Source organism: Cuculus canorus, chromosome 4, assembly GCF_017976375.1.
Source record: "Cuculus canorus isolate bCucCan1 chromosome 4, bCucCan1.pri, whole genome shotgun sequence".
Classification (NCBI taxonomy): Eukaryota; Metazoa; Chordata; class Aves; order Cuculiformes; family Cuculidae; genus Cuculus; species Cuculus canorus.
This window is the reverse complement of record NC_071404.1, coordinates 28,232,503-28,255,789: the sequence shown is the minus strand read 5'-3', so window position 1 is coordinate 28,255,789 and position 23,287 is coordinate 28,232,503. Positions and strand designations below refer to the sequence as shown.

The 23,287-nt window shown below is 37.9% G+C and overlaps 1 protein-coding gene across 6 annotated transcripts in view; it reads left to right on the top strand.

Annotated features, from left to right (window-relative positions):
- CORIN (corin, serine peptidase) overlaps window positions 1–23,287 on the top strand; it is a 136,729-nt gene that overhangs the window by 81,342 nt on the left and 32,100 nt on the right. For 4 of the 6 annotated variants that reach the window (XM_054064705.1, XM_054064707.1, XM_054064703.1 and 1 more), the window contains 7 exons: window positions 1,538–1,648; window positions 8,255–8,362; window positions 9,213–9,323; window positions 11,128–11,244; window positions 14,827–14,925; window positions 20,284–20,515; window positions 22,967–23,112. In XM_054064705.1, coding sequence (XP_053920680.1) covers window positions 1,538–1,648; window positions 8,255–8,362; window positions 9,213–9,323; window positions 11,128–11,244; window positions 14,827–14,925; window positions 20,284–20,515; window positions 22,967–23,112 — 924 coding nt within the window. The remainder of the gene's footprint in view (window positions 1–1,537; window positions 1,649–8,254; window positions 8,363–9,212; window positions 9,324–11,127; window positions 11,245–14,826; window positions 14,926–20,283; window positions 20,516–22,966; window positions 23,113–23,287) is intronic. The other 2 variants (XM_054064704.1, XM_054064709.1) reach the window with 2 other exon arrangements.

The window sequence follows — 23,287 nt, the reverse complement described above, 5'->3', positions numbered from 1 at the left end:
AACTGAGGTCATAAAAGCTCATACTACTAAAAATTATATCATTAGATATTTGGTATTTTTTCCTTAATTTAATTTTGAACTGTATTCTACATCAATATACTTGTTGGTAGGTATGTTATAGGGAATATAAAATTATGATGGGAATATTCAATGTGCATTGCTTTTTTTGCTTTCAAGAAGTAAATTATAAATATACTTTCTAGACTGTGATAAGCCGCACACTTAGGGAATAAGAGGAGAAGAAATAGGAATAGGAAATATGCAAATTTAGGCATTTTAATATGAAAAATATGAAGCTATATTGTGATCAGGTGCAAAATTACTTTAATGGAGGAAGAAATTCTATAGCTGCTACTACTGAAACTGATGTTTTTTCATACCTGTGATTGCATTGTTGTAAAGTTTGAAGGCTACAAATGGAGCTCTTTATTGTTCTTGGCACACTTGCTACGGAATTTATATGAGTAGAATTTTGAACTTTTACGAGATTTTATTTGATCTTGCTGTTCTCACACATGGATACATTTAATAACTTTACACTGGCAAAGTGACAGGACTTTTTTCCTCTGTCTCTGCTTATCTTTTACTGGAGGTGGAACTTTCTATTTTGTTTAGCTTTACTGAATAGCCTGACTGTTAACTGTGGGTTTTGAAAAAAACCCAAAAAAACAAACAAAAAAAACCCCATACAGAACAACAACCAGATTCTGTAATGACTATTTGATTTTCTACTTGACATTTTTACTTTGCATCCCCATGTCATTTTCATGTATTATCTTTACTCATCTGTGTGCTTTACAGGGATATTTTTAGGCAATATGTTTTAAGCTGGACTTGGAAGTTTGCTCTCTTATTGGGTGGATTAAGGTGGAAATGATTTAATGCTGATTTGCATTTTTATATTTTAAGTGCCTTGAAAGACTTGAATGGGAAGGTGTTATGAGTTCCCTCTCTCTGAACACAATGACCCCGGAAGCTATCTCCAGTGGGATACCTAAAGTTCTAGAGTTTTATTAATCTCTTTAAGTATCTCAATTCCCCTCTATCAAATAGCAATGATAACTGCCTTCTAACATTTAGGGAGTTATAAGAATATTTGAGTAATCTTTCTGTTGTAGAAAGATGTCTTCTATGGTGTTGTTAAATCTCAACCTTGTAATATTTTGCCTGAACACCTAGGCTGAGAAGATCAGTGTATAGGAACTTTATTTTGGATATTTAATACAATGCATCTATTTAATGAAAAAAGAGCTTGTTTAATCTTATCGTAAGGTCATTTTTTTTAAACAGTTACACTGTTTCAGAGGTGAGGGTAGATTGAACCTTGCTGATGAACTCAGCCTAGATATCTGTTTTTGAAATAACAAAAATTAGATAAAAATGGCAGTTTGCACTTGCTTGAATTTTATAAATTTAGGGTTTGTTGCTGTATCAGTTAAGACTCATTTTTCCAAATAGCTTTCATTTCTGTTTATTTCTTCTTACCCTGTAAAGCTTAACATGCATTCTTTCTTTTTTCTTTTTTTTTTTTATCTAGCACTGTGTGGAGAAGAGAGTTTCTTGTGTGCCAGTGGGATCTGCATCCCAGGGAAACTTCAGTGTAATGGCTACAATGACTGTGATGATTGGAGTGACGAGGTCCATTGCAGTAAGTTTCTTAAACCTTGTGGTGTTATTTTGAAGCACTGCATCCATTCAGGAAAACCTGAAAACTAAATAAGACTATCTGTATAGAATAGGGCGTTTTCATTTTATTTGTGTATATTGACATTTAGACTCTATCAGTTGCCATTGAATGTGTTTATCTTTGCTCACTCTGACCCCAGGATGTGTTTTTGATCTATGAGATTTTATGCCTAGATGCAGATTCTAAGATTTCTGCAAGGAATCATGTGGAAATTAGAAGTATTTTGGGGAGGTTTTTTTTTTTTTTAATGGATGGATACCATGCATCAGAAGAGCAGTTCTGATAATAAACTGAAGACTGTTAGTTGTATCTTTTTCCTAGTCCTTGGCATTGATTTTACAACAGATGCAAAATCTGATGTTTAGGAAGTTCTCTTGGCCTCAACCCTGAATATGATTTATTTAAATATGTCCCAGTATATGGTGCAGTAGAAAAAAAAAATGGATATACATGCTTAACATCTTAATTTTTTATTTATTTTTCTGTGGTAATAAGTATCTTTAGGGTTTCTGTGTGTTTTTCTATGTTGACAAAAACATCTGTGGACTACTAACAAACACCTTTAGAAAGCTGAGAAAAATGTGCATCAGGAAATCAATGAAAAGGGAAAAAAAAAGGAAAGAAAAAGGGAAAACATGGAACAATGACTAAACAGGGACTATAGTAGGACACTGCAAAACGGTGCTGTGCGTTCAGATTTGGACGTGGGGTTGAGTTCCAGACCATGCAGTTTAGACTCACCTCAAAAGATTTGTTCTTATTAGCAATTTAAGAGCCTCAGCATTCCAAGACTCACAAAGCTGCTTTTAAGGCAGTTGCTGATAGATTTTATATGGGATACTCCGAGGAATAAATAGTCACTGCAATTTCCTTCTGGTTTCAGTATGAATGAGGCTAGAGCTTGCTTTTCCTTTAATAGTCTACAGTTTATTTAATGGAGGTTGATAGAGTTTCTGTTACATGAAAAGTATTATACGTTTTTATCTTTGATCTTTTCCTGTAAGCATTACCTTCAGGTTTCAATGTAACCTAAAAAATTTAAAATGTCTGTGGGAGTAGGACTCTCAAGTTCCATTAGAAGTGGAAAACCAAGAAATTAATAATATAAGAATATTATTATGTCTTGAAAAAACAAGCATTATGAATTTCATGAGTTAAAATTGCCTGGAAAAAAGAAATCTGTCCATTAAATGATACAAGGTTTATAGGTAGAGGATGTATTTTATTAGGATATGAGGATACTTGGTAAGAGGTGAGGAAAGGGGGTGGAGGTCAAAAACGACAGCAGTAGTAGCGAAACCAAAGGAGGACTTAATTGCCTAAAAGCTTGTCTGATAAAAGGTGCTGTGCTTTCTGAAGTCCTTGCCATTCTCAAATTCTTAAGTCATCCATAGACTTATAGAATCATTATCAACCTAATCTTGACTGCTTCCAGGAATAGGGCATCTACCATTTCTCTGGGCAACTTGTTCCAGTGTTTTATCACATTCATAATAAAAATTCCTTCTATCTAGTGTGAATCTACCCTCTTTTTGCATCAGACCATTATCCCTTGTCCTATTGCAATAGGCCTTGCTAATAAGTCTATCCCAATCTTTCTTACAAGCCACCTTTAGGTATTGAAAGGTCACTCCTTCTTGGGCTGAACAACCCCTACTCTATCAGCCATTCCTCATAGTAGAGGTGTTCCATCCCTCTGATCATTTTTGTGGCCCTCCTCTGGACCCACTCCAACAAGTCCATGTCTTCCTTATGCTGTGGATTCCAGAGCTGGATGCAGGACTGCAAGTGGGGTCTCACAAGAGCAGAGTAGAGGGGCAGAATCACCTCCCTCAACGTGCAGCTGCGCTTCCTTTGATGCAGCCCAGGATATGGTTGAACTTCTGGGCTGCGAGCAGAGGGTGTGTCTCCCCGTGTCAGCCTCAGCCCCCCAGATTTTCTTGTGCAATAGATACACAGCTGTGCAGGTGGAACCGAACCTTAGGGTGGATGGTAGGTCTCAGGGCATAGAAACGTTCCCAAGGCTAAGACACCCCAAGCCATCCGTCAAAATGTCTTCTGTAAAGTAGAAAAGATGGGTTATTGTCATAGGGGACTCTCTTCTGAAGGGCACAGAGGGCCTGATATGCAGACCAGACCCATTACATAGGGAAGTCTGCTGCCTGCCCGGGGCCTCAGTTGCAGATGTGGAAAGAAACCTTCCAACTCTGGTTAGGCCTGTGGGTTAATACACATTATTAATTTTCCAAGTAGGCAGTACTGAAACCCCAACAAGAAACCTAATGGCAATTAAAAGGGACTTCAGGGCCTTGGGATGGATGGTGTAGGGATTGGGTACACAGATAGTGTTCTCCCCTGTCATTCCTGTTACAGGGAAAACAAATTCCTGGCTCTGAACCTGGTGTGAGAAGCCAAACTCTGGAGTTTTTTTGACCCTGGGTTGGCCTACACAACACCAGGCTTGGTGGGAAATGATGGGGTACACCTGTCCCCAAGAGGCAAAAGGATGCTTACCAAGAAGTTAGCTAGGCTCATCAAAATAGCTTTAAATTAGATGTGAAGGGGAAGGTGGTCAAAACCAAGCTTGCCAGAAATAAGCCTGGAAATGGCCCTCCAGTGTTTGCAGGATGGTGTAGTAGCAAGGTCCTTTGGTCTGCCACCTCACAAGTGAGGGATAGCACTTCAAGTGGCAGCAAAGATGCGCAGATTAAGACGGGTTAGAAATGATAGTGAGTAGTATTTTAGGAATTAAGACTGTTTCCCTTAGGAGAGTGGCAGGATCAATAGCCCAGCTGAAGTGCATCTACACCAATGTGCACAGCATGGGCAACTAACAGGAGGAACTGGAAGTCGTTGCCCAGTAAGAAAACTATGATATAATTGCTATAATGGAAACATGGTCGAACGACTTGCATACCTGGAGTGCTGCCATGGTTGCCTATAAACTCTTCAGGTGGGATAGGCAAAGAAGGAGAGGCAGTGGAGTACCTCTCTATGTTAGAGTGTCTTTTGGTTGCCTTGAGCTCAATGATGGTAATAATAGGTTTCAGATTAGACATCAGGAAAAATTGCTTCAACCAAAAGTGTTTTCAGGCACTGGAAGAGGCTACCCAGGGAAGTGGTTGAGTCACCATCCCTGGAGGTATTTAAAAGATGGGTAGATGAGGTGCTCAGGGATATGAGGTTCTCAGGTTTAGTAGTGGACAGATATGGTTGGACTCGATGATCTCAAAGGTCTTTTCCAACCAAACAGTTCTATGATTCTATGATTATTGGCTCATGTCCAGCTTTCCATCCACAAGTACCTGAAGTCTTTCTTGGCAGCGCTGATCTCAATCTCTTCTCCCTCCATCCTGTATTGATACCTGTGCAGGTGACTTTATCTCAGCTAAATGTATGAACTGGCTGTATGGAGAATCAACCAAAAGAAACAAACACTTCTGGTGTATGATGTGTCTGATTTTAAGCAGATATTTTAAATGGGCTATGTACTTTAGAAACTAAATTTTGTAGATGTCTAAAGTTACTTGAGTCAATCTTACTACTATGGCTCCTTAGTTTTAATGTTGGAAATCATATATAGTATAAAATGTAAAAATCTCTGGTTTTAGTCTTCTTCATATTAATTGTTCTTTCTGGAATCTACTATCAGGATTCTGCATCAAGAAATTGATCATATAATGCAATTGCTTTTCTATTCCTGACTCTTGACAGGCATTTTTTATCTTCTTCATTTGGTGGGTCATAATAAGTCTGCAGGCAAGAGCTAGGCTTTAGCAGAATCCATCCCTCTTTTTGAAAGCATAGTTTAATTTACTTAGCAGGGTTGCTTTTTTTTACACAGCTGCAGCCAAAACCTGATATTTACATTTTCTCATGCTGTTTGTACCATTTACTCCGTGACTTTGTGCAATGGAAGGTACCAGCTGGGGAATCAGCATTCAGCTCAACCAAAATCTGCAAATGCATAGATTATCAGTGCCAAAACTTGAAATTGTTGAAAGGATCATGATGAGAAAGTTTTATATGTAATGTAACAAATACAGCAGGCTTTCTTATATCTTTTGGCTGCACTTACGCACATGTCCCTAATATGTATACTTGTTCCTTCTTCCTCCTTATATGACTTTCTCAGTCATACAAGTCTTTCATGCAGGATTACAAGATGAAGACCATTTTAGTAATAAAATGCAAAAGAAAATCTTTACACACATGTACCACTACATCTCATACTCCAGTAGAGTGTCTTATTGAATTACTTATTTAGTCTTATTTACTTATTTATCTATCTAGGAGTCTAATTTACTTCTAGAAGTGGCAGAATTTGTACATTGAATCTGCACGTATACCTTTAAATATAAGTCTTTAAAATGTAGGACTCCTAAAATAACCTCTGAGTGTTGAATGAGGTGATTCATGGTCAGAAGAACACGTGATGCAACAGTGAGGTGGTGAAAACAGAGTACACGTTAACAGAGATCAAAGGATCCCTGAATCAGGCAAATTGACCAGGCTCTATTTGTGTTTAGCGGAGTATAGTATAGGATTTTATATTTCAAGAAAACTGGGCTTGTCCCATCATTAACAAAACTGAAGGTGAGCCGTTTACAAATGGCATGCGCAAGATGCCCATCTTATTCTGATGGAAGTAACTAGCTACCCTATGCTATATATTATTGCCAGCATCTTGAAGAAAATGTCTGTTAAGAATGTTAGGTTTTCATCAAGTGAATCTTATTTCCTTGTAAGGAGGTTCGTATTCATTTTGTGTACCCTGTCTGTGTGGGCCTGAGAGCTGCCATACCCTAAATGACACTGCTGCAGCTACAGAGGAGTGAATATAAACAGGAATGGGGGTACGGTTGGAAACTAAACAGTGAACTTATCCAGAGGAAACAACATAGAAAAAGACAGCTTTGTTTCATTTGCATGAGGAGAAATGGAAGCTCAGAAAATGTCAGGGTTACAAACTGAACAATAAGGATGAATGTTGCCAGCGTACTTCATGCGGCTGCATATTCAAAAGAATTAATATTTAGAATTTTACTCTCAACTGGCTATTGTTCTGCTTACATGGAACTAGAACTTAAGCATTTCATTTAGTTTGGGATTTTTGGTATTTTAGTCTTTCATGCCTTTTGTTCTGTTAAAGCGAAATTAACTATTGACTACAAAGCCATGGCTCGGCTGTATTATTTTACATTATGCACTGAAGCACTGTACTTCATAATTTGCTGTAGACTCTGGACTTTGTAAGATGATGTGAAACTTGTAGAAAGTATGAATACTTCTGTAGGGGAAGACATGATTGATGTTCAAGTTCTAGAGTTGAGGTTGGTAAAGCCTTGAGAAACATAAAGTTAGAGCACTCCCCTGGGAGGTGCAACACTTGGCTCATGTTGATCTGTAGTGATAGAAACCCTTCTGCTCCTTCTGTGAGTGCTGCACCTTTCAGTGTGTGATATACTTAGAATGACACCCTTCTTTCAAAGTGGGACCACTGTGCAATTAAGAACACAAGGAGTCACACTGCAAGAGAGGAAAAGCAAACAGTAGCAGGATTTTTTTTATTTAGTGGTTGCATGTCTCAGTTGCGGTGAAAGACTTATGGTCCAAACCCTGCTCTTGGAGCTCTTTCTGTATGTTCCAGGAAAGAGCTCATTTCAAATGTCCACATATCTTAGTAAGAAAGGGCACAAGAAACTTCTTTGGTTCCAGTGGTATAGTTTCACCAGAAAGGAGAAATTGTCCTCCCAGGTGTTTTATATCCTGGCATTCTGCCTGGAAAAGCCAGATGTGAAGGAAAAGCCTAGAGGAAGGCAGTGAATCTAGGTCACCCACTTCACAACTGTGTTTGTAATCAAAAGTTATTACTAATGGGACCAGACACCACCAACCTATTTTCTTCCTCCTTTCCCAGCTGCAGTGTAGATTGCATGTTTTTATCAAACTTGGTGTTATTCAAGCATTTTGGATATTCTCAGAGAATATTTGTCAGGGCTTTACTGAAGGCCTCAGCCATGGAAAGAAAGGCTAAACCCACTTCACGCTGACAGTGCTAAGAATTCCTTGATGAGACAGCATCAGGACAAACTCTGAGCTCAAAACTGCGTGAAAAATAGGAGATCATTTGAAACCATTGTAAAGTCAAAGGCAGGCTCACAAGCAGGGTGTGGGGATCTTGATTTTGCTGTTAGAAGCTTCACTTTCACCTAATGGCCACAGGAGGTGTCCCAGTAATCTCGTTGATGAAACCCACAACCTTTCTCAAGAACTTCAAGTGTATAAATTAATTGAACATGTTGGTCCGTATTTGTAACCAGAGCACTTTGTCCTCATGGTATTAATCAAAAAAGCAATTGGTAGAAACAGAATAAAAATGACTAAAAATTGCTTTTGATATTTCTTGTTCTTCCATATTAGATTCTAATAAAGTGGTGTACATTGAGTGTTAATGTAGATCTGTAAATTGTAGGGTATCTTTAGCTAATCAATGCATTCCAGTGTTCATAGCTTTCATGAATATTCCAATGTCATGTTATCATTTTACAAAAATTTGTTTTATAGACTGCAGTGATGATGTATTTCGTTGCAACACAGGAAAATGTCTAAATTATACCTTTGTTTGTGATGGATATGATGACTGTGGAGACCTCAGTGACGAACAAAACTGTGGTAAATGAAAGTTTTATGTTTTCTAAAGTCTTTAAGATAATAGTATTGCCAGAGCCAGCAATATTATTCCTTAAACTACTAAAAGTGTAATATACTCTTCTGTTATTCTTTTTCGGCAACATGAGAACATCTCACAAATTCTATATGCAATTTGAAAAGGTTTAAAAGAGAGTTCTGGGTTAATCCAGATTTTGAAGGTAGTGGTATTTTGAAGAAATATTCTGATTTGCCATTTGTTTTAAACTATTTCAAGATGTTATGGTTGCTTTCTTGCCAGCTTGGCTGAATTTAACTGAGATTAAAGCAAACCATGAGAAGCTACACAGTGGTAATGCCAACAATTTTATAGCTGAACTTCTTTTACAGAAGCTTCACAGTGAACTTGTATGTTTTGATGATCAAATTCTATTTCTTTCAAATTCCGTTTTTCTATCAGTTCTGTATGTTCTGCCTCCTTATATGTGTCTTTCTACTTACACTTAACTTTCATAGGGAAAAAATGAAGTTTGTCATAAAAAAAGAATAATGTTCACATATAAATACTGGAAAACTTAGAAAGCCTTATTTTTTCTAACTTTTGCTCTTTGTAGTACACCTAAGGAAAAAAAAAGTGCCCTAGAATAATTATTTAAAAGTTGAAATATTATTTCTGACTTTTTTTTTCTAGGAAAAGTGAAAAGAATTAAAAAACTAAAAATCAAGGCACAATTTTTCTCCAAATTTAATGTCTTTTGGCTGCACTGTCTTTTGGGTGCTACTGTTGGCTTTAATGTCCAATAGTATAAATTATGCAAATGATTACTCATCACCTTTTTTTTTTTTTTTGTCCTCAAATTTGCATTTTATTTAGATTGTAATCCAGTGACACATCATCAGTGTGGAGATGGGAGATGTATAACAGCTGATTGGGTATGTGATGGTGACCATGACTGTATAGACAAATCAGATGAAATCAATTGCTGTAAGTTCCCTTAATCTCTAAATTAGCTGTTTCTTTCTTTAAAAATAAAAACCAAAGTGTAAGATAAGTAGTATACTTACTTATTACTTGTAAGGCAAAACTGTAAGCTTATTTGACTTCAGAAGTTTGCGCTTGACAAGTGTCCCTTCTGGTAAGCAGCTGCAGTAAATTAAACATTTGTTACCATTATTGAGAAGTACGAGCATTGCCTTGTGTTTCAGCTTCTTGTTAATTACAGAATTAGATTTTTGTTAACTTTAATGTTCCCATTAAAGAGTAATGAATGAAGGCACATAATCTCTTAAACTGTAGGCATTCTGAGTTTGTTACATCTTTCTGATGTGACTATATATGTCCTATCACACCTCATCAGAGTTTGGACTTCTGTGTGTTTCAATGGTGATAGTGTATATCCGCAAAACAACTATTCTAGAATATTGGTGAGGTTGCAAAATCAAGTCTTGCAGAACCAGTACGTGTTTTGATGTGAATAGGTTTCTCATAAGACAAATGCTTAAGTTGCTTCGATTATTGCTGCCATTCATTGCTTGACCTCGAAACCACTATCCTACAATTTCCCCTGAAATCTAAGAACCTGATCTGACATCTGATGGGATGTCATCCAGAGGGACCTGGATAGACTGGAGAAGTGGGCCTGTGAGAGCCTTATGAGGTTCAACAAGGCAAAGTGTAAGGTCCTACACCTGGATCGGGGCAATCCCTGTTTTCAGTAAACGATGGGAGATGATGTGATTGAGAGCAGCCCTGCAGAGAAGGACTCCGGGGTGCTGCTCAATGAGAATCTCGACATGAGCCAGCAATGTGTGATTGCAGTCCAGAAGGCCAACTGTATCCTGGGTTGCATCCAAAGAAGCACGGTCAGCAGGTCAAGGGAGGCGATTCTGCCCCTCTATTCTTCTCTTGTAAGACCTCATCTGGAGGATTGTGTCCAGTTCTGGAGTCCTCAACGTAAGAAGGATATGGAGTTGTTGGAACAGGTCCAGAGGAGGGCTACAAAGATGATCAGAGGGCTGGAGCACCTCTGCTATGAGGACAGGCTGAGAGAGTTGGGATTGTTCAGCCTGGAGAAGAGAAGGCTCCGAGGAGATCTTACAGCGACCTTCCAGTACCTGAAGGGGGCCTGCAGGGAAAGCTGGAGAGGGGCTATTCATAAAGGTTTGTGGGGATAGGACGAGAGGGAATTGGTACAAATTGGAGAGGGACAGATTTAGGCTAGACGTTAGGAAGAAATTCTTCACCATGAGAGTGGTGAGGTACTGGCACAGGTTGCTCAGGGAAGTTGTGGCTGCCCCGTCCCTCGAGGTGTTCAAGGCCAGGCTGGATGGGGCCTTGGGCAGCCTGATCTAGTGGGATGTCCCTGCCCATGTTAGTGGGGTTGGAACTAGGTGATCTTTAAGGTCCCTTCCAACCCCAACTATTCCATGATTCTATGATACTATGATTCTATGAATAAAGGAATGTAAGTAAGTGGGCAAAGAAAAGGTGACAGTTTTTATGTGAGTAAAAATGATGGGTTTTTTCCTTGGAAAAGCTGAACCTTTATCTCAGCCTGTTCCTAATACATGACATACATAGTTTCAGTCCCTGTATTTGAAGATCTGCACAGCTTTTGGAAACAAAGCCTACGTATAATGAAAATTGTCTAGTCTTAAAAAAAAAAAAAGTCTTCAGCACTAAGTGGTATTATCAGGTCCCCCTAAAATAACTTAAAAATTATATGAAAAATAGTTAAGACTTCATTAACCTAAGCTGCTCAGAATATCATCATTCTTTTTCTCTTTAGCGTGTCATAGTCAGGGTCTGGTGGAGTGCAGAAATGGGCAGTGCATTCCTAGTGCATTCCAATGTGATGGAGATAATGACTGTAAAGATGGAAGTGATGAAGAGAACTGCAGTGAAAGTAAGGTTATTCTTCATTTTATTCTTCTTATCGAACCTCTCATTAACTGCTTTATTCTGAGTTGCCTTTATCTAAAGCTGTCTGACAAATTTACTTTCTTTGCCTTTCCAATAACGCTTGCTAAGGCTGGTTAGTGTCTGCTTTCACACAGGAAGTTGTAAGCAGAGTTTTGCTAGTCCTTAAAAATATAAGAAGTTAAAAGAAATGAGTGCGATATTTAGCATAGTACTTGGTTGTCTGACACAATCAGCTGTTACGTGAAAAAGATTAATACATATTCAGGTTGTCTGCAGTAGTAAAAACTACTGTCACAGGAATTGATGTTTGAGGAGGAATTTTCCCAGGAAAATCCTTTTTCCATCAGAACTTTGGAGTCAGAAAAACGATGGTCTCATAAGTGAACTAATGATTTAGTGTAACTAAAGGAAAATATATGAGACTGTAAGTTTTCACAGCTACTTAATAGCTGTCTCGTGATGGATTATATGAATTAAAAGGAAACAAGGCAGTTTCCTGAGGCCTGGAAGATGATTTCCCAAAAACTTGCACCATTTGGTACATTTTGACACTCAGAGAGATGTTGTCATGTTCTGATGGTTTCAGCATTTGAAGGCACTTTTTCACATGTAATTATCTTGTTTCTGGTAAGGTATGGGTTTAGATTGCAGCCTTTCTGTTATGAATATTATTTTTAAGAAATTAAAGTAATTAACTTTATTTAGAAAACTATGGTGCTGTCCACTGTAATGTTAATAGCATAACCAAATCAAAACTTATTAGAGTAGAACAGGACTAGGGTACTGTTTTCAAACACACAGGGTGATTATATAAACCGCATTTCTTTAGGAAACCAATCCACAAGAAATTCTTTCATAAGCATATCTACTCAGCCCCTCCTGTTCATATTAAGTGCTCGGGATCTTCCTACTCCAGTTTAAACATCTCCATTCCAAAAAATAGTAGAGAGGTTAAAACAGAAACTACTGTTATTCTTCTTCACAATTAATGTTGATGTTGCAAAAATGTCTTGCATGAAATTTCTTCCAGTTTTGACTGTGGCAATCTAAAAATTGAGAACCAGGTTTTGTCCTTAATTCTGACTGTGCAACCTCACAACATGCTTTATTTTTAGTCTTGTCTTTCCTGATGTCCAATCTTAAGTCTTATTCTATGGATTCCATGGTCCTCCATTTCTCTTGCTGATATGAAACTATCATTTTTAATATAAAAAAGATGAGGCCGGAGAATGTGATAAATTGAAAAGCACAAAACGATTTAGAGCATTCTATTAGCAATCATTTCAACTTTTAAAATTCACCCAACTTAAGCCTGTTAAATTTGTTAATCAGTGGTAGAAGAGAATTTCACTGAAAATGTTGATGCATGATCTGGGCTAGAAGTCCGTGATACATTATTCTTTTTTTCACGGCTTTTTGCCACTGTGGATGTTGAAGAAATAGTTAAAAATCTATTTTTGGTAACATGAACATGCATAGACTGAAGGATACTAAATTCAGAGGAGTAGGATGGGGTGATAATTATGTAGTCAATGATCTCACTGTATACTAAAAGATTTTTCCACTTAGCATTACACTGCAAAGCTTTTAAATACAAAAGTTTTCCTTATTATTCAATGTGCAAATTATTTTCTAATATTGTGTAGAGCAAAACTGCCAGATATTTTGCAATATGGTGTAGAGCAAAATTCTTCCGTTATGCAACCATATTGTGTCCATCCTAAATATGAATGAGAATATGTAGGCAGAATCTGGTCTTAATTTGGGTTATTCCTTTCTAGTTTCTTGCAAAGTCCATGTAAAAGCTAGGCAGAGTTCTTGTTCATAACTTTTTTTTTTGTAGTTCTTATGTATGTTGTTGATTTAAGCAACTTTAGTAAAGGTAGTAGGGCATACACTTACTGCAAAGACTTCTCTGCTTTACAGTCTCATATCAGACAACTCGAATGTACCTAGCAGAGGCAATGAAGTTAGGGCTGAACTGATCCGGAATATGGGTTTTGTTACAAAGATGGTAAATATGTGAAATCAGCATGGAAATTGGAGGTCAAGAAGTAGTCATTTGCCACTTGTCTATGTAAGGATACACGGATCTTATGTATAAGTACAAGTGTGTACATAAAAGGACTACAAATTACCGTTGCTTCATCTATATTCAAATGAAAAAAAAAAAAAGTGTCTTTCACTACATACCTTAAGGAAAATTAAGGTATGACTTCTATTAACATTACTGCTGTAATGTATTTTGTGGCAATAGAAATCTACTATAGATGTACTCATAGCTGGTTCTGTGGTCCTTTCAAAAGACAGAGTTGTTTGTGTTTGTAGAAATGCAGCATTGACTGTTCAAAAGAATCTACACTTGAGCACAGGGATTTTTAAAGACACTCTTCTACTGTGGGATAAGAAGGAGTTGCAGCAAACTTAAAAAACTAATTTTAATGTAAAGATTTGTGATAGCTTTTTAAGTCAAAAGGTTTTCCCTACCTTTCAAGTCCATTTTGCAATTAGATGCACTTGTAAGATAAGAGAGTCAATTTCTACAACAAAAGAAAGTACCTCCATTGCTTCAGTATAAAATATGTACGAAGGGGAGTAGATCCACATAATTATGAATACATATGACTACGTCAGCAGTTCTTTGGGGCAAGATTTTTGTCACAGTCATTGAAACAAGGTGTTTCTTGAACATCTCAATACACCCAATATAAGGGTGCCATGACTGAATGATATTTGTTGATAGCAGTGCAGTGCAGTGCAGACACTAAGCAGTAGTTGTAATAAACCACTTTAAACAGGAAGAAATGATAAAATCCAAGCTGTTCAGTCTCTGTGTACAGAATAATATATTAAATGACTGATTTGACAAAAGTCATGTGGAAGAGAGAATTTAATGGTTTAGAAAGAAGCTGTCTCCACTATGGGACTGAGAAGAGTCCAGGGATTTTTCAGACAAACTAACTACCCAGGTAACGCGCTCAGAAGAGTTTTGATAAAGTGCTGGTTTTAGTGATTCTGAATTCCATCTTTAGGGCCATAGCTTTCTGGAGTTTCTTTTTGTTGTTTGTTTTTTAAACAGCCAAAGAAGGACAATGAAGCTTAAGCTCTGACAACCTTTTTTTTTTTCAGGATTTTTTTTTATTGTCCACCAAAACAATCATAAAATGAGAAGCAGATCAACTGAGTGGCACTGAAGAATAATTCCCAGAGGGTATTATTTGTTTTCTTTCAGCTAGGACCTATTGTTCCCTTTGAAATCTCATTTACATGACTTTTTGTACTCTGCCGGAGGATTGTGGTAAATGATTTCTGAGGTCCATTCAGGAGCTTGGATATAAATTCTTATATTAAACACAGGAGTAAAGAAAAATGACATCTGGACAGCGCTGCACACTTTTCTTCCTTAGCAACACCTCCTTACTGCACTTGAAATGCTGTAGGGTACTTATTCAACTATGTGAAGGAAATAATTGTAATGTAAACTCTGTATTTTCTCATCACTACAGTCCAGTAATTTTTATTAATCTGGTAAATAATTAGAATAGCAAATTTCTATTTTCCTTAGGCCAGACCCTATGTCAGGAGGGAGACCAAAGATGTACTTCCTGTCCTGATCCCTGTGGAACTTCTCTCTGTGAGATGAGAAACAGCCAGACAAACTGCAGTAAGTAGATCTCATCCTTCATACTGCCATTGTTTTAGGGTGTTTTAGAGTTTAATGAGGATACAGAGTAGGACACAGTAAGTAATACTTTAATTTACTATCTAATGCACATGTGTAATGATTAAGTATTGAAAAGGGCAAAGCTGAAGTAAAATTTTAATCTTAACTCTTGATTACTGATGTTCTGAGGGATATTTGTTACATTTGACATTGACGTATTTTCCCTTCAGTGAATTTTTGATACGTTCTTAATGGGTGTTTACAGCTGCACTTTTTCTTAACATTTAATGACATTCTGTGTTTACATAAACTAAACGACATAGTTTGAGCATAAAGTGGAATTTACTGGTTTATTTTCAAAATATAAGAATATATGGTACTGTGTTTAGTATTCTGGAAGAATCTTAGCCCTTTTGTGAAGGAATAATTTTGATACCCAAACTGGCAAAACTAGTTATTCTTCTGACCAATACATACTGTAGAGAATCAGGGTCTTCAACACTGCATGTCTTCATTTCTATGTGCTGTATTATACCAGTCCATGCATGCCTCCTGTACCCACTGTATGCTTGCTTCCGAGTAGCTTTTTCTCACTTGTGCAATGCAGCACTGTGAACAGATACTCAAAAGAAGTATATCTGGCTAGGTTTTGAAACTGGGGCAGAACTATATTCAGAATTACTCAGAATTAATTGAAACTTGATGATGTGCTAATACAGTCCCATCAATTCAAGTCTTCTCTGCACATGGGCAGGCTTGCCTTCATTTACATATGAGTGTGTAGGCATATCCTATAATTGCTTTGTGCTGAGCAGTTATCTCTGCAGGGTATGGTTTAGTACTATATGGTGGCTTGTTTGGATAATGTTATTCCATTTCAGTTGGAATAGGTATGGGAAGGTCAACTAGTCCAGACCACTGTCTCTCTAAAGTTGTGGCTGTCACTGACAAGTGTTTGCTTGAGACAGCTGTAATTCATGCTGGGGTCTTTAGGTGCTGCTGATGTAAAGATATAAGATATTTGGGCGTATATGCTTTACTTGTACTTCTATCAATGTTTCTTCTAACTTTTTGTAAAGGGACAATCATAAGTTCCATGTTTAGCGTTAGAAGGAGGTTAGTTCGCACTTTTGGTCAACTAGTCCAAATTCGTAATCAAAGCAGTGTCAGTTCAGTCATGGCATTATGCACCTGAGTTTTGGGTATCTCCAAGGACAGAGATTCCACAGTCTTTCAGCGTTAGGCTGCTCTCATGGTAAATTTTTTTTTTTCCATATATGTGATTGAAATTCTTTGTGTTGCAACTTGTGTATTTTGCCTCTCATCTATCCTATCACACTTCAAAGATTCTCACTCTGGCTGTTTTACATCTTCCAATTAGGTCATTGTTAACAGCAATAAGAACTCCCCTCAGCCTTCCTTTTTGATGGCTGAACAAACCCTCTTTTCCCAATTCTTGTCTGTAGATCATATGATCCAGTCCCTAACCTGCTTTGTTGGCCCTCCATTGACATCATTCCAGTACATCAATGTCTTTCATGAATTGGGAAGTCAAAAACTAGGATGCAATACTCCAGAAATGCGCCAGTACTGAATAAAAGGGAACAACAGCCAGTTATCTTTTTCAGCAGTCAGATTGATCAGGCATGATTTTTGCCTGGTAAATCCATTCTGGCTGTTTCCAGTTTCCATTTCTTCTTCATATGTGCACATGTCTTCCAGAAGGAACCAGTCCATAATCTTCTTCTGGACTGAGGATAGACTAACTGGGTTGTGATCCCCTGGATCCTTCTTCTTGCCCTTCCTGAAGCTGAATATGCTATTTGTCTTTTTCCAGTCATCAGGTGCTAGGGTTGCCATGACGTTTTGAAGATGATATAAAGCAGCCTTCCAATGACATTCCTCAGTGGAAAGTGAGGCAGAAAAGATATTGAGTACCTTGGTCATTTCCACTTGTTCCACGTCCCCAATGAGCATCAGACCCATATTTTTCTTACATTTCCTTTCATTGCAAATGTACTTACGAGAGCCCTTTTTCTTACTCTTTACATTGCCCAGTAGCTTCATGTCTAGCTGAGCATTGACTTTTCTAACTCCCTTCTTGTATGCTCGGGGAAATGTCTCTGTGTTCCAATTAAGTCCTCCATCCCCTCTTATGTATTTTTTTAATTTGTGTTTGAGCTTCGTCAGAAAAATCATGTTCAGTCAAGGTGGCCTTTAGCCACGCTTGCTCAGCTTGCTTTGCATTGGAATGGACTCTTCCTGTCCTCTGAGAAGGCTCTGCTTTAAGACCAAGTCTCTGTCCTTAGGCAGATACCAGTATGATTAAAACTTTCACAGGTACCAGGGCCTACAATCATGAGGCATCTTCCAGTTCTCTGAAGAAGAGTTCAACTAACCTATGTTTTAGCTAAGGCGGTCTGCAGGGGATGTCTACTATGTACATCAGCTATGTAAGTCTGTCCTCTAATCCATATCCATAACCAAACTATTTAGGCGAGAAGGAGCCTTCTGAGATTATTAGAGCGATAGGTGTTGGGTTTTTTTACTTGCAATTTGTGAACAAAATGGTCATGCTTCCCCAAGAAATCAGAGTCATAGAATGATTCGGGATGGAAGGGACCTTGAAGATCATCTGGTTCCAACCTCTCTGCCATGGGCAGAAACACATCCCACTAGACCAGGCTGCTCAAGGTTCCATCCAGCCTGGTATTGAATGCCTCAAGGTATGGGGGATCCATCCAGTGCCTCACCACAGTAAAAAAAAAATAAAAATAAAAAAAAAAAAAGTCTTCCTAGCATCTAATCTAAATCTACTCTCTTTCAGCTTACAACCATTACCTCTTGTTCTGTCGCTGCACTCCATGATAAAGAACCACTCCCCAGCTTTCCTGTAGGCCCCCTTCAGGTACTGGAAGGCCGCTATAAGGTCTCCCTGGAGCCTTCTCTTCTCTAGGCTAAACAAGCCCAACTCTCTCTGCCTGTCCTCATAACAGAGGTGCTCCAGCCCTCTGATCATCTTAGTGGCCCTCCTCTGGACTCAAGTTAACAGGTCGATGTCCTTCCTGTGCTGAGGAATCCAGAACTGAACACAGTACTACAGGTGAGGTCTTACAAGAACAGAGTAGAGGGGTATAGTCACCTTCCTCGACCTACTGGCTGGAATTTTTCTGATGCAGCCCAGGATACGGTTGGCTTTCTGGGCTGCAAGAACACATTGCCAGCTGATGTTGAGCTTCTCATCCACCAGCACACCACGTTCTTCTCTTCAGGGCTGTTCCCTGCAGTCCAAAATCTTTTCCCGATCAATGCAGATTTTTGTATCCCATTGTATTCATGGACAGCAATTTTGGAAAGAGTCCGAGTGGCTAGGACTATGTTACAAGATAGTGAAAAACGTTTTTTGACATATGATATTTGAGTTCTGAAACAATGTTCTTATTCCATGTCATGAGAAACAGAAGAGGTTTCATTCTCATATTACAGACGACAGTCCATAATTCTTCACGGGAGTAACACATAATCTGAATTAGACTTCTGTATCATCTCTTTTTCTGTCTTTCGGGTCTGATGAATATTTAATTGCTTATACACAATGGAACAGCAAGAGAGTTTGGGAAAGATTTTTCTTGCATAACATCTGGAAGTACTATTGTCTTTTTCATGTTATTTTTGCTGTTTATATTCGAGCTGGTTATTTCTTCTTTGGTAGGAGATGAGGATTCCTGTGGAAAAGTTCAGTTTTTACAAAACAGTATTTTCTGGCCCAAATAACTCTTGGCTGGAAAACTCCAAAGCACAGACCACATTTTGCAATACTGTTTGGTCTCCTGGCTTGATAACGTCTGATCACTTTAGACTGGCATTATAATGCAGTTAGAACATATCTACAATAACAGAACAAATATTTGAAGGGAGAATGTGAAGAAGACAGAGCCAAGCTAATTTGGTGTTCAGTGACAGGACTAGAGACAATGTTCACAAAGTAGAAGAGGTTATAAGAGGGAATACCAGCCCAAGAAGTACTGGCCAGGTTTGCCGATTAGCTGAAAAATGGACTGTTGGATCTTCTTTCAGATTCCTCTCAAAGATCCAGCTTTAGGATCACACAGTTGCCACACTGTGTTGACAACTGACACTGGCAACTGGCTGGCAGAGAATGTTAGTAATTTTAAGATATATTTGCTCCCAGAATAGGTAAATATATGCAGGTTTTTTTTTGATAACAAATGACTTTTGAATAGTTCACTTTTTCATGGAGAATTTTTCTCATATTTCAAAAGTAAATAAAATTAAATAATTTCACGTTGGTCTCAGTGCTAAATAAAAAGCTAGATTTTGGTCTGAATTGAAGTGTAATTCTCTCTTTTGTTTTCTGTTGTGGAAAATTGAAAAATAATTATTTCTGACTACCAATTTGGGAAGAAATAAAAAATCAGTACAGTTTTCAAATCCAAAGTGCTACATCAGTTCAGTATGTGTTGTGATAAACTCCAGTTCAGTATGTGTTGTGTAAAAAATGGATGACTTTGGTATACAGCTATAGTCTGTTTAATCATATGGACTTGTAGGTGTTGCATTTATTCTGGTCTTGCTTATAATTCTTTCTGTTATCCGTTCTGTCTTACCTGAATTAAATTATTAGCATGTAGAGTGCCTCTTACTCAGTGTTGGTGCAATACAAAACCTAAGTGTCCTCATTTTTCCTTCAGATCTCAGGATGCAAAAGTTAAAATAAAATAAAATAAAATATCCTTCCTTCTGTTTTCTATACAGAGAAATTGTGCAGTCTCTGTTGTTAGAGATTTTTCAAGGCCCAACTGAATAAAGCCTTGAGAAACCTGATCAGACCAAGGTTTGAGCAGGATGTTAGAGTGGAGACGTTCTAAAATCCTTTCCAACCCAAAGCATCCTATGATCCCAGTTATCTTAATTTTGACAATTGTCCAGCCAGTATGAGGTGTGTTATGGTAGCAGAGTACACCAGTAGGCAGTGTGTTGCTGTATGGTACAGGAGCTCTTGAAAATCATCAGAAACTTGATTCAAAAAACAATGAAGCTGGTTTTAAAGAATGGTTTATTGTAGCATGTTAAAGTTAAGATGTTACTCAGGAAGTTACTGCATATTGGTAAGAGAATACAAGTCTGAATAGGTTATTAGGTAGGCAGAGGATGCCTTTCTTTACTAGTACGAACAGACTCATATGGAGTCTGGGGCTGTGAGATTTGTAGTTTCTCAAGCCTGAAAGAAAATCCTCTGACTGATAAATTTGTTAAATGCTTGTAGTTATTTCTCCTGTATTTCATTTAACCTCACATCATTTGTGTTTCTTTGTTTTTGTTTTCTTTCTGTGAAAGGTCAGTGTGAACCAATTACTCTGGAACTCTGTATGAACTTGCCTTACAACTATACTTATTACCCAAACTACCTGGGCCACAGGACGCAGAAGGAAGCCTCTATCAGCTGGGAGTCTTCTCTTTTCCCAGCCTTGGTTCAGACCAACTGCTACAAGTACCTTATGTTTTTTGCCTGTACAATCTTAGTACCAAAATGTGACCCCCATACAAATCAGCGGATCCCACCTTGCAGGTATTATAATATACCTCATTTAATACTTGACTGAAATTGTCTGCCATGTTAGTCTTTCCCAATTTTCTGTTTCCATTGTAAATACCAGAAATTTTAGCTTGCAATTTCATAGCAAAAGGCAGAGAACCATTAAATGCAGTTCATTACACGAGTTTGACTAACATGTGAAGTATCCAAAACAGGGAGAGGAATAGCAGTTCAATAATTTTCAATAAGTATCACTTTAATAGATACATTGAATAGACCCTTTAGGTTGGAAGGGACCATCTAGTTCAACTGCCTGGATAACTCAGGGCTGACTGAGTTAAAGCATGTTATTAAATGCATTGCCCAAATGCCTCTTAAACACTGACAGGCTTGGGACATTGACCGCCTCCCCAGGAATCCTGTTCCAGTGTTTGGTCACCCTCTTGGTAAAAAAATGCTTCCTAATGTCCAGTCTAAAACTTTACTGGTGCAGCTTTGAACCATTCCCAGGTGTCCTATGACTGGATACCAGGAAGAAGGAGTCAGCACCTCCCTCTCCACTGCCCCTTCTCAGGAGGCTGTAGAGAGCAATGAGGTTGTCCCTCAGCCTTCTTTTCTCCAAAATAGACAAGCCCGAAGTCCTTAGCTGCTCTTCACAGGACATTGCTTCCAGCCATTTCACCAGCTTTGTTGTCCTCATTTAGACACATTCATGGACCTTCACATCCTTCTTAAATTGTGAGGCCCAGAACTGCACACAGTACTCCAGGTGAGGCTGTACCAATGCTGAATACAATGAGATAATTGCCTCTTTTGACCAGCTGGTTCTGTTGTGTGTGTTGCACCCCAGGGTGCAATTTGCCCTCTTGGCTGCCAGGGCACACTGCTGACACATACTAAGCCAGTTGGTGCAGGTTAGGATTGCTAATAAACCTGATCAAGAGGCAGATCTGTCTGAGCTACTGACTGGTAGTCAGTCTCATACTATATCTCTCTCTTATTGGGCCTACCCTGGCAGTATCAATCAATTAACATCTGCTGCAGTGGAAGAAAAGTGCATTCAAAAAAGTGATAGCTGTCCTAAGATTTCGTGCCACATGAAGTTGTTGACAAATGGATAACATTTCTTTCTCTAGTGATGTGCTTCTTAGTGCAAGTTAAGAATGAGTCACAGAGAAATTTGCTAAGACATAGATATCGTGCAATTCTTACATAGGAACCTAACAGGAAAGGTAGAATATTATATATGAGATAGCTGGGAAGTTTCAGACTTGCTTGTTTGAAAATCAAGATTTTTTTGTTTGTTTTTTTTTTTTTTTTTTTTTTAAGAAAACAGTGTAATGAATAAAGATGGGACTAACTTATTCTAATATAGGAGGGCAAAAGTTATATTATAGGCTCTTTGGCTCAGCAACTACACACCTAGCTAACAGATTTTGGGGAGTATCAAAATACAGTTGAGTAGCCTTCAGATTTTAAATATTAAACAAAGAGGAACTCATCGAAATTGTAGAATAATTTAGTTTGAAGGGGACCTGTGGAAGTCACCTGATCCAGCTACCTGCTTAAAGCAGGGAACATCACATTTTGATCAGATTGACTATTTTAAACGTCTTAAATTTCTCTCTTACATTAGATCAGAAATAGACAGTGATTTTGTCAGGAAGGGATACCGTGGTGAGTCCCATGAGATCTGTAGTATTTGCTTTACTACAGCATTTTAGGAAGAATTTCTGACACAGATAAAAATGTGAAAATGTTATAGAAATGAAAACACATATAGCCTCATACCAATAAACTCTTGAGTTAATTAAGAATGTGGGGCAGAAAAAAATAAAATACATTTGATATATCAGTCTAAATCTACTTAACTACAGTTTGAAGCTCTTAGAAGGCAGAAGATTATATTCTGTGCACAGAAACTGTATTCTGAGAATGTGCTGCTGCCTTTGCAAAATAGCTGCCTCTTGTACAAGGGTATCAGTAGTTGATTGAGCTTAACAGGACGTATGTATTGCTCTATCTGCCTTTTCCTGTAAACATGAAATAGATTTCAGGTAATGCAGTTTTCCGGTGTTAAACTTTTCAAGTTGAAGTCCACTTTCCAACCATGGATTGCAAATTTGTGTTACAATTCTGCGTCTACTATAAAATATACTTATTAGAGATGTATTAGAATTTTTAATACTGGTGCACTGATCTGTTCTTTTCATTCTAGGTGGTATAACTAAACAATTTTAATTCTATTCTCTCTATATAAACATCTGTACCTGCTTTGCAAGGCTTTTCATTTTCTTGGTATTACTATTTTGACAGTAATGCTTTATATTTTAACTCTAACAGTCTTCATGAAGTTTTATTCAAAGTAAAGAACACAAGAGAAGAATATTTTTTTTTGAAAGAACTGAACTTGCTGTTGAAGCAACTGGGCATTTCTAGGACTTTCACTCAGTTACTTCGTGCAATTCCACTTTGTTTCCTCAGGACGTTATGTGTACAGTCGAAGGAACGCTGTGAGTCTGTGCTTGGGATTGTAGGTCTGCAGTGGCCGGAAGATACTGACTGCACTCAGTTTCCAGATGATGATTCAGACAACCAAACCTGTCTAACACCAGATGAAGATGTAGAAGGTAACTTCTATAAATACATATAACAGGAAATTAAAGACTTAATTAGGTTCCCAAAGTCACTGATTGTTTTTCCCCATACCTCCTCTTCAAATATTTAAACTGTGGAAAAGATTCCAAACTGGGTTTCAGGGAATGTGAATACTTACTGGTGTCAGGTAAGAGGAAGTTCCCATAG